Source organism: Haemaphysalis longicornis, unplaced genomic scaffold (assembly GCF_048455015.1).
Source record: "Haemaphysalis longicornis isolate Haplotype H1 unplaced genomic scaffold, Haemaphysalis longicornis Haplotype H1 scaffold_1, whole genome shotgun sequence".
NCBI lineage: Eukaryota > Metazoa > Arthropoda > Arachnida > Ixodida > Ixodidae > Haemaphysalis > Haemaphysalis longicornis.
Window position 1 is genome coordinate 68,609,137 of NW_027526203.1, and position 16,146 is coordinate 68,625,282.

The 16,146-nt window shown below is 47.2% G+C and overlaps 1 protein-coding gene across 1 annotated transcript in view; it reads right to left on the minus strand.

Annotated features, from left to right (window-relative positions):
* Nucleotides 1–10,416: 10,416 nt before the first annotated feature.
* LOC144176981 (zinc finger protein 488-like) overlaps nucleotides 10,417–16,146 on the minus strand; it is a 99,093-nt gene continuing 93,363 nt past the window's right edge. The window contains exon 6 of the mRNA XM_077705245.1: nucleotides 10,417–11,316. Coding sequence (XP_077561371.1) covers nucleotides 10,821–11,316 — 496 coding nt within the window. The 3' untranslated portion in view covers nucleotides 10,417–10,820. The remainder of the gene's footprint in view (nucleotides 11,317–16,146) is intronic.

A 16,146-nucleotide genomic window follows, 5' to 3' on the forward strand; every position in this document is an offset into this window, starting at 1 on the left:
TAATTTGTCCTCGCGGATCGAGTGTGGAACCTCACGAAACAGTCTCGGGGCGGGACAGCAAAGAAGGAAGCGTACAGGTATTAAAAGCAATCGTAACAAACTGGTCGTATGTACTCACCACACTCACCATGTCGCATCGCTGGCGATCCTGCTGAAAAACGAAAGCCGCCGTCATGACGAGAGACAAAAAGAAGTAAGCTTGAGGGCGCAGAGATCACGACCGAGCAGTGGTCTGGTAGCGAGAGTAGACCACGTTGTTTTTATTGTGTTTTATTCTGGAATGTCGCAGCGGCGAAGCTCTCGTCATTCACCATTGTGTTTTACCTATTCCTGTGAAAGAGGGATCAACCACATTTTTCTCACAAGGTGACCCTCCGAATCTGTCAAGCAGTCAATTAAAGTGGGTCAATCACCTGCATCGGTTTGAACCATAAGTGGGTATAGCGCTCAAGCCTGGGGCAGTTTTTCGCTCATGAGCGTACATGGCCTCACTTTGAAGATTTGCACTGCGGGTGTGTCAGGCTCATCGGTAAAAGCCAAGAGCGCGGCTAGGCAACGTCGTTCTGTCGGAGTGTGAAGCTTCTCAATCAAGGTCATAGACGGAAAGGGGGCCTCGCGAGCACCAAAACGCGTTGTTAGGAAACACTCATGGTACTCGGTGTGGGACGCTCCAGGCGGGAGCATTCGAAGCGCGCCGTCTGCTAGCCTGCGTAACCGAGCGGCGCTCCGCTGACTGACGCGTTACCACTCGCATTCCCCGCAGCAAATCTACTTTCAATTTTACACGTCGTTGTGCATGTCCTAATCTTGAAAATTGGCGTCGGGGGTGCATGAACAATGGTATAAATGGTAGGAGGATAGTGCGATAAACAACGAAGGCAGACGAGAGAGAATGTACACACCTCAGAAGTACGGATTCACTTAGTACGACACGAGAACAACCTGCAGGTTTAGCTATCAAAAGCCTGGGTTTTGCCATGTGTACTTCAGTTGAGGCAAACTATTCGAACGGTAAGGAATCGTTCTTTCGCTGCCTCCTGTAGTCCATTTTGTGTACAAAACCCAGGAATTCATTTGCTTTCACCAAAGCAATGGTGGCAGAGGGGATGTGATTCAGGCGGAAGAATCCGGGTGCTTGCTGGGTTCAATTCCTAAGTGTTCTCTTCTGAAATATTTTTTCAAGGTCTCCCACCCACGCAAGCGTAGAAGTGGAGAAGGTTTGGGTACAAGTTAACAGCCTTTTATGTTTAACGGATAAATTAGCAAATAAACAGCCGCCATTTAACGTTAAGCTTCCTCACTTTCGATGAGCAGGCCGGTGCAGGCTACCGTGAATGAAGCGTCTTGTTATCCCCGCATAACTATATGACTACGTGCGCACTCTTAATCAACTAGCAATGGCGACATAAGTATCCAACAGTGGGCCCATGGGTCGCAACATGAACATCGGTTGATGTTCACACATTGGCTGGTGCGCCGTCTATCTTCCGACTTCCTGTGTTGACCATGCCACAGCGGGAGCGTGTCCTAACCCTTGCATCATTCGACACTACCTAGTGGAGCCTGTACACGCATTCTAAATTACCAATCAATGCTCACCGTATACGTTGAAATCCAGCCTTCTTTACCCGTTGCCAAGAAATAAACTCACGAATGGAAGAAATTCGCACTGGCGAGAGGAAGAATTTCCGCGCAACGCAGTGGGTAGATCTGTGCCCGTTTCACAGGTAGCGAAAAGAGTAACAGTACAAAACTCGCTACAACGAATCAATGCTACCTGCTTTGAAATTATTTCAACCTATATTTTTTACGCCACATATTTTACGCTCAGACGGGCCGATCGGGTATAGGCGCCGCCGAAGAAAACCTACACTTGCTTCAAAAGGCAGTAATAATGCCCCCCAAACATTGTTGCCTCGCGAATTGTGCTTCCGGTACGCAGGAGACGTAGTTTCTTTAATCTGATGTTGCTCTGAATTCATAATGAAATTTAAAGGCTGCTTCGAGCAAGGAACAAACGCATGTTTGTTTATTTATCTGACGTGGTCTTCGCATTCTTATTCAATGCCTTGTTTTTGTCGCGTATAGGGCAAGGTCGCAATATGGGACTATAAAAGGAACACAGGCGCTTAGCTGAGACGATGGGAGAAAAGATGCGTAGGCTATGAAATTCTCAACAGCGGATCTTGCCTTGCAATCATCGGAGGCTCGTTGAGCGGCCCCAGCCTGTCTTGTGCCCCACGCCGCTCGAAATGTATCCGCTACACATAAGCCGGCAGTCGCCAGGGCGCGCCTAAAAAGTCAATCGTGTCGTTCAATGAATAGCCAACACGACCGGCCACGAGCGGTCCCCGCACACTCGTCGAGGATATGTCGGCTCCGCGGAGCTCCCAAGGGTTCCGCGAAAGAATGGAAATCAATGATTCGCGCAAACACGCGCCGCCTCTGTCCCATCACGCAATGGTTCCCCGTCTCCATTCCTCTTCTTTTTTTTTGCGCTGCTTTTATCTCCACGCCCTGGCTTTACTTGCGGACCTATGAAATGAAGGCGAAGAAAACCAGGGCACCGGTAGCATGCCTATCGGTTGCACGTCATTTTAAAATGCGTTGCCACCTCTGAGCCGGCCGGGTCTAAAAAAGCGGGAACCGAAACAGGTCGTTGGAGGGATAAAATAAGAACATTTCTGGGAAAGATTGAGTTAGAACATCGCCGATTGGTAGCCGAACGTTGGAAGTCTACGCACACCTTGTCTTCTGCAGTGGAGATGAATAGGTAGACTATTATTATTATTATTATTATTATTATTATTATTATTATTATTAAAAGGCAGCCTTGGAAAGGCTTCCTTTTCAAGCCGTTCCAAGGCAATGTCCAAACTGGTATGCTGCACAACTGTGAAATAACTGAAAATGATCAGTAAGTACGATAGTCTCGACATATACTATCAAAACACTTGAGGTCTACGAACTAAGTCCTCTGAATTTATTAGAAATATTGTATGCTCTCAATTTTCTACTATTGTCATTAGTGAAACCTGGCCTTCCGATGATATCTCATCTTCCGACTATTTCCCTTCTAACTATCAAATCTTTAGAAGCGACACAAAATTAACTGGACCTAAACAAAAAGGTGGCGGGGTTCTCATTGCCATTGATCACTCAATGCAGTGCATGCGGCGTGCTGACCTCGAGACCCTAGACGAATCAGTCTGGATTGAGGTTGGCCTCACGAGGCGCGAGAAGCTACTCATCGGTGCATTGTATATATCCCCCGATGTATTACCTTCTGAGTTCAACCGAACACTCACATCCATAGAAAATGTCTCAAATGCACACTCCAACCATAAGCTCATTATAATTGGGGACTTTAACACCCCAAATATTCGCTGGAACAGTCTTTCCTTTGAGCAAAAAAACCATTATGCAGCGCAGAAATGCAGCATGTTATTAGATTTTCAATCGTTCACCTCCATGCAGCAATTTTGCCGCATAGAAAACTCTTGTGGTAATGTTCTAGATGTGTGGTTCTCAAACTTAAAAAACGTACAAGTGTGTGCCTCCGAAATATCCCTTGTGCACCCCGACAAGTTTCACCCCCTCTTATTGTCTCTTTCTCGGTCTCGACCCAGCATCGCTCTGGCGGTGTTGACAATTGTGCAGTGCGGCGATATGCTTTCAAGCGTGGAGATTATGCTGGGCTGTATCACTTTTATTCATCTGCTGAATGGTCTAGTGTTTTTGATGTTAATGATGTTGACGAACAGGTTCGACGTTTTACCGAAATCGCCAGGAGTGGCATGGAAAAGTACATCCCTTGTTATAAGCCTGTTCCTTCCAAATTTCTCCACTAGTTTTCTAAAGAGCTTCGAAGTTTGCTTAAACTTAAGGACAGCGCCCACAAAAAAGCCAAGCGTTCTGGGCTTCACAGGTGGAAAACGGAGTTTAGTCGGTGTCACTCACTTTGTAAAATCCTCTACCGGCGTGACCACCAGCTCTATATAGAATCGTTAGAGGCTGCTGCGTCTCAGAAACCGGCTGAATTCTGGAGGTATGTACGCGGCCGTTCTAAGGCGTCTAGAGAACACGTTAGCCTGCTTAATTCCGATTCTGAAGAGGTTGAGGATGTTTCCACCGGTTTTGCTCAGTACTTTCATTCTGTCTTTCAACTGTCAGATGGCAACGACGGACGTCTATCGTTTATAACTCTAATTATAATACACTTATGTTCGATGAAAAAATTGTCAATGATAGCCTTCAACGGATGAAACCATTTTCCTGTGGTGCAGATGGAATCCCAGCAGCCCTCATGAAGGCTTACGGCAACATTTTTGTGCCTATCTTAACATCCATGTATAATAATTGCTTACTTTCCGGCAAATTTCCTCGTGCATGGAAGATCGCTCGAATATTTCCAATATTTAAGTCTGGTAATAAGTCAGGCGTTTCTAAATATCGCCCGATCTGACTGCTTTGTGTCGCCTCAAAACTGTTTGAGTCAGCTCTGCACAAAGTTCTTGCTGCCTGCGTCAAGAACGTTGTGATACCAAATCAGCACGGCTTTTTCTCGGGTAGATCGACGGTCACAAATCTTGCAAGCTTTATGACACAGGCTTCGGCTGCAGTTTGTGAAAACGGCCAGTTGGACGTTATTTATTTTGACCTCAGTAAGGCGTTTGATGTGGTGAACCATCAGTTATTAATTAACAAGCTTGCTACGTCCGGTGTAGACGCAAGCCTTGTTGCCTTGTCCAACTACCTCCTTGACCGGTCCTTTTATGTAGATGTAAACTGCAAGAAGTCTTGTGTTTACCCTGCGACAAGTGGTGTACCTCAGGGTTCCGTGCTGGGTCCATTATTGTTTTCTATCTTTATCAACGATGTGTCAACAGTGTTAACAAACTCTTTTCTTCTATATGCTGATGATGTCAAACTGTTTAGGCACATTACAGGTGTTCAGGACTGGTGTGGCTTGCAGAGGGATGTGTTAGAAATATCGGTCTGGTGCAGGAAAAACTGCCTAATTTTAAACCCCGCTAAAACAAAGGTTGTCGCCTACAGCCGAAAAACCCACCGTCTGCTGTTTTCCTACAGTATTGAGGGAGCTCCTCTGCAAAGGGTTGAGGAGATTAGGGACCTAGGGGTGCTTTTCGACAGTGCCCTCTCTTTTTCTCCTCATATTAGGCTCATCACCCAGCGAGCGCTCCGAAGTCTTGGAAATGTGTGTCGGATTACAAAGGAATTCTCTTCTCCAGATCCATTTCTAATGCTATACAATGCAATATGTATAACACAGTTAGAATATGCTTCTGTTGCCTGGAACGGCATCTCCAAATCTAGTAGTCAATTATGTCTGCAGAAAAAGTTTTTATCCATATTTAGGCGCCGTCATCACAATCACAGTTTTCATCCTGATTCTGACTTACCCATAGTTCCTTCCATCCCTTCCTTGAACTGCAGACGTATGCGTGCAGACTTTACATTTCTTCACAAAATTGTTCATGGGGACCTTTCTTGCGCAGACCTGCTTAACTTAGAGTTTAGTGGACCACAAAGGCCCACCAGGTCGCATGGCCCGTTCTTGACCGCTGCGCGCAACTCCAATCATTCTCCTGTGCGCAGAATACAGAATTGTTACAACCGCTTCTTTAAACGCCTTGACCTCTTTCAGAAATCCTTTACAATTTACCGTACAGCGCTGTTGAATACAGTATGTTAAACATCTATGATATGTCTGTCGGGGTTTTTTTCTCTGGAATTTGGTTTCTGTGCGGTTGTGTCTATCCAACTGATAGTTGCCTATTTTTAAAACTGTTTACTGTCATTTGTTCGTCTTATTATTTGTCTTTACACTCTTGCCGTTGTTTTTGTTGTATTACTGTCAAACTTTGTTGCTCTGCCTGTCGTGTGGCCTGTATGTATAGCAATATAGCCATCTTCTTTTTTTATTTTTTTACCTGTACCCAGGCTCCGCCTGTGCTTTATTTCTGTCATTTTCACTACTTCGATTTGTGTGTGTGTTGTCGTTTGTTTGTTTCTTTCTATATGATGATGATGGTTTGCGTTTAATGGCGCAAGGCCGACGAGGGCAAAGAGCGCCAGAGAAGTTATTTAGTGAAAAGAAGTGATTACCAAAAAAGGTAGGTATAAAACGTGTAAACTGGACATAGTAAGATCAATAAAGATAATGGTGATGGCTGGTGTATAGGGCCAGATTTGATTATGCATGATAGGGGTTGAGGTTTAAAAACGTAGCATCTGACAAATACTTAAACACGCGTTTCACAGAAACCATGGCATCGTCACACAGAAACAACGATGGGTGTAGGGGAATATGTTGTCTGTAGAGTTCTCTGAAGTGTTTGTGTCGTGTTGTATCAAGTGCCTTGCATTGTATGAGTATGTGGACTACGGATAGGCCCTCCCCACACCTGCTACACAGGGGTCTTGGAGATCTTGTGAGCAGGTGGGAATGTGTTCCATGCGTGTGGCCTATCCGTAATCGAGCCAGGGTAATTTCGTTGTGTCTGTTGTGTGTGTCATTGGTGTATGCTCCCAAGAGTGGCTTTATAATGTCTAGTTTGTTGTCAGTCTGTTGATTCCAGTGTGCTTGCCATGCTGTGCGAAGGTGTTGTCTGATGTGTGATTTGAGGTCGGTGTAGGGTATTGTTGTTATGTCAACTGTAGTTGTAAGGGCAGCAGCGGCCGCCATTCGGTCTGCGGTCTCGTTACCTGGAATTCCAGAGTGCCCTGGCACCCAGCACACGGTCACCTCAAGGTTTAACGCATGCACAGACATAATAGTACTAATGAGAGCATTGACCACATGGTTTTTAGACCTCTGTGAGGATAATGTACGCACAACACTTAAAGTATCAGGATAAATTACAGATTTCGGAATTCGACTTAGAACAATATGTTTAACAACAAGAAGTATGCCATAGGCCTCTGCCGTAAAGATACTTGTATTTCTATTCATAGTTCTACAGACATTAAAGGTGCCACTATGCGCAGCACAGGAAACAGTTGTGGCAGTTTTTGAAGCGTTTGTGTAAAATTCAGCACACTTATATTTGTGCTGCAGGGACAAGAAATGTTGCACGATCGCGCTTCTAGGCACCCTGTTTTTCTCGACACTTATAAAAGATACATCACATGATATCGGGCGAAGCTGCCACGGTACTAGAAGTTCAGTAGCGGAGGTTTTGATGGTGTCTGAAAACATCACATCAAGTTGCGACGCTTCTTCTCTTACTCTGAAAGCGAAGGGAGCAGAGACTGATGGACGATTAGTAAGAAGTTGAGATATGGATGTATTATAAAAAACTGATGTAAAAGGATGGTGAGGCATTGATGAGATTTTCAAAGCATAAAGCATGTCTGTGTAAGCTCACTGACGTTCTAGGCTCCATTTGTTGCACTCTACATACAGACTTTCGTCTGGACTAGTCCGAAAGGCAGCACACGACAAGCGGAGCCCTAGATGAAGCACAGGGTCCAACATTCTGAGGGATTTTTTAGTGGCTGACCCATAGACAACGCTACCATAGTCCAATCGTGAACCTATCAAGCTGGTAAAAACACGTAAAAGAAGTTGTTTGTCAGCACCAAAAGAAATGTGCTACACAACCTTCAGGATAGTCATTGTTTTTAGGCATTTATGTTTTAGTTGTTTTATGTGTGGGTTAAATGTGAGCTTTTCTTCAAAGATTATACGTAAAAACATGTGTTCCTTCTTGACTGGAATCGAGACACCATTCAGTCGAATGTCTGGATCCGGCCGGATGCCACGCCTCTTGGAAAACAAGACACAAGTGCACTTCCCTGGATTAAATTTAAAACCGTTGCTGTCTGCCCAACCAGCTAGCTTGTTAACACCATGCTGGACTAAAGGAAATAAAGGATTGATTGATTGATTGATTGATTGATTGATTGATTGATTGATTGATTGATTGATTGATTGATTGATTGATTGATTGATTGATTGATTGATTGATTGATTGATTGATTGATTGATTGTTATTAATATTGTTATTACATGCACACCCTTATTAAACATCAAATTGATTTAGTGAGAAGATCATTAGCTTTATTTTTAACAATGTAAACAACTAGTGAGTTGTAAACATGGTTAAATTACATGGAAACAATGAAATCTAGAATGTGTAGGCCGTAGTTCTGGTTTTTCTGGCCCATCTACACGCATTTTCCAACTAGAAGAGGACTATCAAAGTCGTACGTCTTTTTTTGCTTCGTCCGGATGTGATGTAATAAAGCAGTCTAATGAATGTTAAACAGATTTCGAACCATTGCGACATATTTGCGGTAGTGGTGCATCGGTACCGAATGCCGTGTGGTGTTTTCTCTCCTGCCACCAGCTACCGATAAGCTAAGGCCCTAGACTTCTACTAAACAGTCCAATTCCGAGTTTCATGGGCTAAAATTTACAATGCAGCCACAAATGATACACCGACGAATTCTTTCCATTGTCCCTTTAACGCGGCGGCGTGCCCAGCCGGACATCATAGTTGCGTACCAGCTAAAACAAAGGATGCCGAAATTTTATTACGGGTCTGGTTGCACTCCTCGCCAGAGAAATCCTGACCATCATCAATCCAGAGACCTTGTAAACCATATAAAACCCGCATGGGTGCCTGGCTACCAGCGAGCAGAGGGGAAAAGCAGCTGCGCACACAGTCGCCCGAGCGTCTCTCCCACAGAGTTACCTACCTACGCGCCTCGGTGGGCAGTGGTTCCCAGTGCCCGCCACAGACGGCGCCCTATGGATTAGCGTGTCGCTACGCAAAACTGATGAGACGCTCTTCTAAAACTCCCCTCGCGGCGTTTACGTAGCGGGACGCAAAAATTTAGCGTTTAGCGTATGCAAAGGCAACAAACGCTGTACTAAATTAGCAGCGTGAGGCCGCTGGCGTTTCCAACATGGCGGCAAGTAGCGCGAGATGGAGGAAAGATTTTTTGCTTCCGATGAACCACGTTCTTTGCCCCTGTGTTTTTAAATACGTCAAGTGGTTAGCACGTCGCCCTCGCGCAGCTCTGCATCGTCGTAACATCGCTGACTGTCCGAACGAAGCTTGCAACTCAGCCAAGGCAGCGACTGAAGCTGTGTGTGCGTGTGCATTGCCTACTGTGTGTTCTGGACGCGTTCATTTCGCGATGAAATGCGACGTTGTACTTCTTTAGGTGAATAGTGCTTCCCATGGTCTAGATTATCTTTCTCGAGCGACGTACGACTCAACCTCGCATGGGGTATGTGCAATGTGCCTGGCTAAAAGCCTTCTCGGCTTGCGCGCTGTTCGTCCCCGCAAACCGGGAGCGAGGTGAGTGCCGTATTTACGACGGGCAGGAGGAGGCAACCGATCGTCTTTCAATCGCGGTTCAGACTTGCAACGCATGTTGTGACGTTGTGTTCGTTCCAAACGCATCTCTGGATTGTTTTGAAGTTGAATAAAATGTATGCGTCAAACCCGGGCATTCGGCTGCGATTGCACGAAAGAAGTGCCATGGGGCTTCGGCGCTTCGACGCTTTCTTTATGGTACGTACTCACGTAAGAAAATATCCATGTCGTGTTATGGCTGTGTTGCATTCAATTCAAACGGTTAAGCATTTGTTTACACTTGTTTCGTTTGTCGTAAAATGTCCAAGCACTCCGGCACTCCGCAGGCAGATCACCCGGCGAGCCGACGCTGAGCAGACGACACATCTCTTTGCCGGAAGTGCGTGAAAAAGCCGCCCAATAGCAGGATGTCCAGCTCATGACGAACATCTGGGAATCGATGACGTAGACATGTGAAGATGGCGGCGTCCAAAAACACGAAAGGAAGGTTGAGAAAAAAGCGACAAACTTTGCAACAAAAGTGTGAGCTTTCCGCTGCACGTAAAAGAGTAATACTTGGCACAGCTGACGTTGACGACCCAATCTAACGATTGCGCTAGTTCATTTAGTGTGCTCAAAACGCCTTTCAGGGCCTCTTTAAGCAAGCGCAGGTAAGAAAATCCCGTTGCAGTGTCTTGAAGAAAATATTGTTCGCTACCAATCACGATTCTAAAGGATTTTTTTATGCCGCAAAAAGATATTTCTGCGCACATCTTTAAGACTTGCCTCATAAGTTAATGAACTACTAGAGTTTCGCAAGCAGTCAGCATTTCCTACTAAGCTCACACAAATGTATCTCTCTTAACCGATTCCAAAACCATTGGGCCCAGAAACTTGGCACACTGTCCAGGCGATGTCAGAGCCAACAGTTATCAGTTTTCTTCAGAAGTTAAGTGTAGTGGCCTCCTGTTTAGAAACCACTGACGGCATACAAAAAAAAAAGCTTTCTGTGCCACTCATGTCAAGTTCTAATGACTTCAAGGACAAATAAAGGCAGCCAAAAGCTCTTTTTTAAGCACAGACACGAAAACAACGCTCAACCGACTAGATGTGCCAATATTTGGGCAAATATCTACGGCAAAGTTTCTTCCAGGCCACTGGAACCACGTCCAATGTTCCGGTTGGAACAGCGGAAGCGACGATATTTAGGAACGGATCACCACAGGCGCACTGCGCTGCCATCGCACATTGGCGAGTGTTCCGAGGACGCAGTTCCAAGGCTGAAGGTCTCGACAGCGCAAGTGTTGAGCCTGTCGTCGAGGGCTGACGGGGAGTTTGGCCACTAACACATGAGCTCGTGGTTCACATAACCGCTCCCAAAGAGTCCGGAGAATCGTGATACGTCGTTAAAGCTTGGAACCTCACTCTGGAGTCCTTTGGGAATCCAGCGACGAGCCAAAGCGGGGCTGGCACGTGCACAGCGGCACGTCACTGATGCGATGTCATGTGTCGGGTAAGGTGGTGCCGCTCGCGAAAGCTCTCGTGGCAGATGTGGCAGCGCAACTTGTCCTCCCGCCGCTTCTTGGCCGGGTCTGGCTCGCGCTTGTGGTGCGACCGCATGTGGTATACCAGGTCGCTGGTCATTCGGAAGCTCGTCTGGCACTTGGCGCACCAGTTCTGAGACGGCAAGGAGAGCGCCGCCAGCGACGGTGGCAGGTACGGAAGGACGGCTGCGGCGGCCGGGTACTGAGCGGCTGCCGTTGCCGCCGCGGCGGCGGGAAGGAAGCGACGCGCAGCCGCCGCGGCTGAGTGGCTGTTGGCCGGCGAAGGGCTCTTGTCGAAGTCCTCCTCCGTCTGGGGGTCCAGGAGGGGCCCGAAAACAGGCAACAGCGGGAACTGTGCGCAAAGGGGACTGGATGGTGGAAGGCCGTACGGGAAGGCGAAAGGGAAACCGCCCGCTATCGGTGACAGCCCTGGGGCAGACCTGCGCAAAAGCGGCGGAAGCTCAAGTTCGGTCACCGCTCAAAGAGATAATACGACTCGAATTGTTCGCGCCGAAAATGACATTTTCAGGCTAGCAGGTAAGGGTACACTCTCGCCGCACCTGCTACATCCATGGCGTTCATGGAGTTCTTCCGAGCAGTTGAAAATGTGTTGCCTATGTCTGGGCCATGCGTCACCTAGCTAGGGCAACTTACATGATATCGTACTGCTCGTGATTTGTGTATCGTCCCAAGCGTACGTGGTTTTATTATATGTAGTTTGATGTCTGCATGATTACTTACTTTATTCTTGCCATATTTGCAAAGTTGTTTTCTGATGTGCGGCTTTATGTCAGTGTAGGGAAGTGTTATTATGTTGGCTGCGGTTCAGAGTGCAGCAGCGGCGGCGGCCTTTGCAACCGCCACCTAATTTCGGCGACCCCAAAGTGACCAGGAACTTAGCAGACGGCCAGTTCGAACTGTTGAGCCTGCGTGATATAATGGCGTTTAAAAGCGGGCTTTCCAGATTATAATGCAGGCACATTGCCCTCAAAATCTGCGTAGAAGATGGATCAAGGAACATGTTTTCAGACAATATGAGTAGCAGCGAATAAACTGCCGTTAAAAATCTGGTACTTTGAATCATACTTGTATTTTTGTGATTATGCTTGTTCTATGGCTTCTCGAGTTCCGTCAAGCTGCTTATGCAGCTTTTACCCAGGAAACCACCCAGTTTTATGTGGAAATAAAAAAATTAATTTGATTTAATTTGATTTGATAGTTTTACATTCAACAGTTTGGTCCGTGCGGCATCAGAGGGCACGCTGATTGCAGTTTTTGAAGCGCCGCTGTAATCTTCTACGCACTAATATGATCCCCGGAGAAACTAGAACCGCCACAAAATTCCACTCTTTGGCAATTTGACAGAGTGCCAGATATATACGATGCTACTCAACCCAACGTTACTAGAATAAACTCTCCGCATCTCCGCCAGCGGAGGAGGGTGGGCCAAACGGCGGTCGCGAAGACTAGCGGCGCTGCAGTCAAGTCTTGCGCTACTCTCGGGGCGTCGTCTGCTACTGCGGCGGCGGCGGCGTGCCGCGGTGGGCCGCCGCGGAGTTGCTCGCGGCAGCTTTCTAGTAGTGCTGTGGCCAAACTTAAACATTTATCATTCTCGCAGTCGACAGACTTCAAAATTAGTCATCCTTCCAGTTGACACCCCGCATCACATTTGCGCACTGTTTACGTAGATATGCATACGGTCGTCTGTATGCATTGACTTGCGTGCGTTGCTCATTGGTTGGCTGATTCGACGGTGGGCCTATATTTGAGCTGGGTAGATTGCGTGTAACTTCCATATACGGGAGTTTCTTAGCGAGTGAGAATTTTCAGCGTAGTTCCGATAACTACTGAGCTATCAAAATTTTTTGTCCGGCAACAACATGACGGTAGGGCTTTACAATGTCGTCATCTTCAAAATTAATGTCACAGACTTTGCATTTCGCAGTTAGCTTTTTATCTTTGCGATGTAAAGCTTGCTCCCACCTTTTGAATTCCGTAGGGTCCTTTGGTGGCCCGAAGAAGTGGCATAAAGTGGAGTAGCCGTTGCGGTAGCCGCTCTTGCACCCCGGCGCAAAGCAAGTCGGCATGCCGAACCGTGGATGAATCTCTTGCTCCTCCTACACTTTGTACATAATGTACGTGTGTTCGTGCAAGCTCCTTCGCATGGCCGAAAACAGTTCCAAAAATGACCGACGAGCAAAGCATACACACTCGCTGCCAACGTTACTAGTAATGTTGGTCGCTGCAAAGCACGCGCACTTGCACCGACGAGCTTAATGAAAACGTTCTGGAGCGAAGGATGCGCCCGCTATTGACGCCGACGCTCGCCAGGCAAAACAACATGTGTTCTGCCTGGCTTCAGGCAAAACACGCGAGGATGGTCGTTCCGGCCCGCATGGAAGTGCGAGTTTATGTGAACCTCATCAGTGGGAGGTCCCGTTAACCAGCTTCTGGTGTAGAGTTCCTGCGCTGAATTTTTATGTGCGCCGGGCTGGTCTCACCTTCTACAGCATTTCGAATTAATTCCGGGTGAATAAAAATCATATACCCCTTTGTTGCTTCCACTGAGTACCTGACCAACGCCGCCTGTATTAACATTGCCTGACGCGTCGCGTGCTTTTCAATGGGAAGGGTAGGGACGCTTAGTTCAGGCACGGATCCGCTATGTGGCGCGTGCCGGCGGACATCTCGCCTTACGTCACTGCTCGCGAGTCGCGAACGCTGCACCCACTTCTACGACGTGTATCTGTCAGATTGCATGTTGGGCTTCAAGGGCCGTTTCGCTTACATCTTAGCCGCGACGGGGCGCTAGTTCTGTGGCGCACTGGGGATCTCGTTCAACGTGTCGCTCGCTTCATACTTGCTGCGTTTTTCCAAAGATAAAGACGGAGGCGGACTGAAATAGTGTAAGAATATACTGATTGTCGGGTAGACATATAGCTAACAGAAAAAACGATATTTTCGGGTGGGGCAGCCATTATTTTACTGATATTTTTTCTTTCTTGAGTATTTAGAGAAGAAAAAATTGCGTGCACGTTTTTTGTTCAGGCGCTCACTTCTACGATTACTTTCCAATAATATCACGTGCTTGTAAACTTCAGAAAATTATAGGCAACAAAATGATAATCAGCTGGGGTCTCGCCACGTTGTCCGGGCGCTTCTACAGTACAGTCCTCAATTTTAGAAGTGCGTACCGATGCGGAGTGCGAACAGCGGGGTCAAAACAATACCTAAATGCGGAGGGGATAGAGGTCGGATGCCCCACTCAGAAAATTTCAGGGCCTGTGATCCGAGTAGATAAGCGCGCAAAGCCGGCATCAGCCTGCGGCAGCGCAAGGGATTTTGCTTCGTGACAAAGGAAGTTTTATCAGTGACAGACCAAGACAGACAGGCATGGTGAAAAACAGGAAGGCGTAGGAGCGCCGCCTCGGGAACGCTAAACAAACTTTCCACTATTTTGCATAGTTTCCGAGAAGCGGCGCTGGCTGGCGGACACGAAAGCACGCTGGAAGGCTACCGAGCGGGGAAGGGTAGGAGAGAGCAACAGGAGAGTGGCTGTTTGGCCATTTTTCGCTCACGCGTTAGGCAATGTTTATACAGGCGGCGTTTACCTGACTTTTGGAATGTTTCAAGCGAATACGCATTACGCCCGCGAACGGCTGAATGCGTATTCGATCATATATTGGCCGCCCAGCAAGTGTCGGACGCCCTCGAGCTTCAACGCCCGAAAGTGTCACCCCCACCCGGGGGTAAGGCATGAGTAGGTGACGGAAGCCGAGTGGCAGGCTGACACGACGTGAGGCCGCATCGCGTTTGCAGGACAAATAAAGAAGTTTTCTCTCTCTCTCTCTCTCTCTATTCGATCATATATAATCGCGTACGACTAATATGGAATTGCTTAAACAACTGCCTTATGCAGCTCCTTTGGAAGGTAGTAAAGTTGTTTTTTGACACCCCTTTCCTTTTACGCAACCAAAAAATGCTTTCAGGTAGTTTTGAGACATCTTGTGCGTGAGCAAATTCTGCAGCTTTCGTGTTTCCACAAGTCTGTCAAAAGTTGCCATGACACTGTTCATACGTATGGGTAGTCCTAAAAATACGGTTTTCTTGAGGCCCTCAATTGCTGATTGTCCTTGTGCATCCTGAAGTTCTGTGATGTATAATTCAGCCTTTAAAAAAGTCCTCATTGAATCCTCATTCGCCTTTCGCAGAGGTGCCTTGTACGATCAGGTGGAGGGATTTCTTGAGTTAAAAACATCAAAAAGGCGGTCAAAGACCCTTATGAACTTAGGCGTAGAATCCGCACCTTTAAATTGTGGATTAAAGCTTTAACGTGATTTCGCAAAAGTCGAGTGCATCTGCGAGAGACGAACTGAGCGTCAGATTGTGTAGGCGAACTTTCATCTTCGGTGATCTAATGTCTCGTATGCACCACAAACACCGCTGAGGCCGGAGGAGGTGAAACGAGCCCGGGGCATATAAAAGTTGAGAATAGGAACTCTACATCGGAAGCTGGTTAACGGAACCTCGCACTGTCGAGATTCACAAAAATTGTCGTGTTGCTCATAAAGGCACGGCTTTTACAAACGTGTTGGGTCATTTTTCGTCGATATAAGACAGCTCAGTACTTATCGAAACTACGCTGAAAATGCTCACTCGCTAAGAAACTCCCGTATATGGAAGTTAAACGCAATCTACACAGCTCAAATATAGGCCCACCGTCGATTCTTAGCCAGCCAATGAGCAACGCATGCAAGTCAATGCGCAAACAGACGATCGTATGCATATCTACTCAAACAGTGCACAAATGGGATGCGGTAACGTCGACTGGAAGGATGAAGATGTTTAAGCTTGTCGACCGGGAAGATGATATATGTTTAAGTTTAGCAATAGCAGTACTAGAAAGCCGCCGTGGTACGTCGGGGCGGCGGCCCGCCGCGGACGGCTGCTGCGGCGGCCCGCCGCAGTAGCAGACGACGCGCCGAGAGTAGCGCAAGACTCGACTACAGCGCCACTAGTTCTCGCGCCCGCCACGCGGCCCGCCTCTCCGGCGGAGCTTTCAAACTGAGTTTATTCTAGTAACGTTGACTCGACCTTCAACCCTCCTCTTCACACGTCGACCCTACTACATTGCTACATTGACACTTAGTGCCCACTACTCTATAAAAATCAGTGTAGCGTGAGTAGGTAACAGCCGCGAGTCTGCTTTCTCGATCCCCCACGACCAGTACCGCCTTCTCAATAAGGGCATACCAATCTCGCCATACACT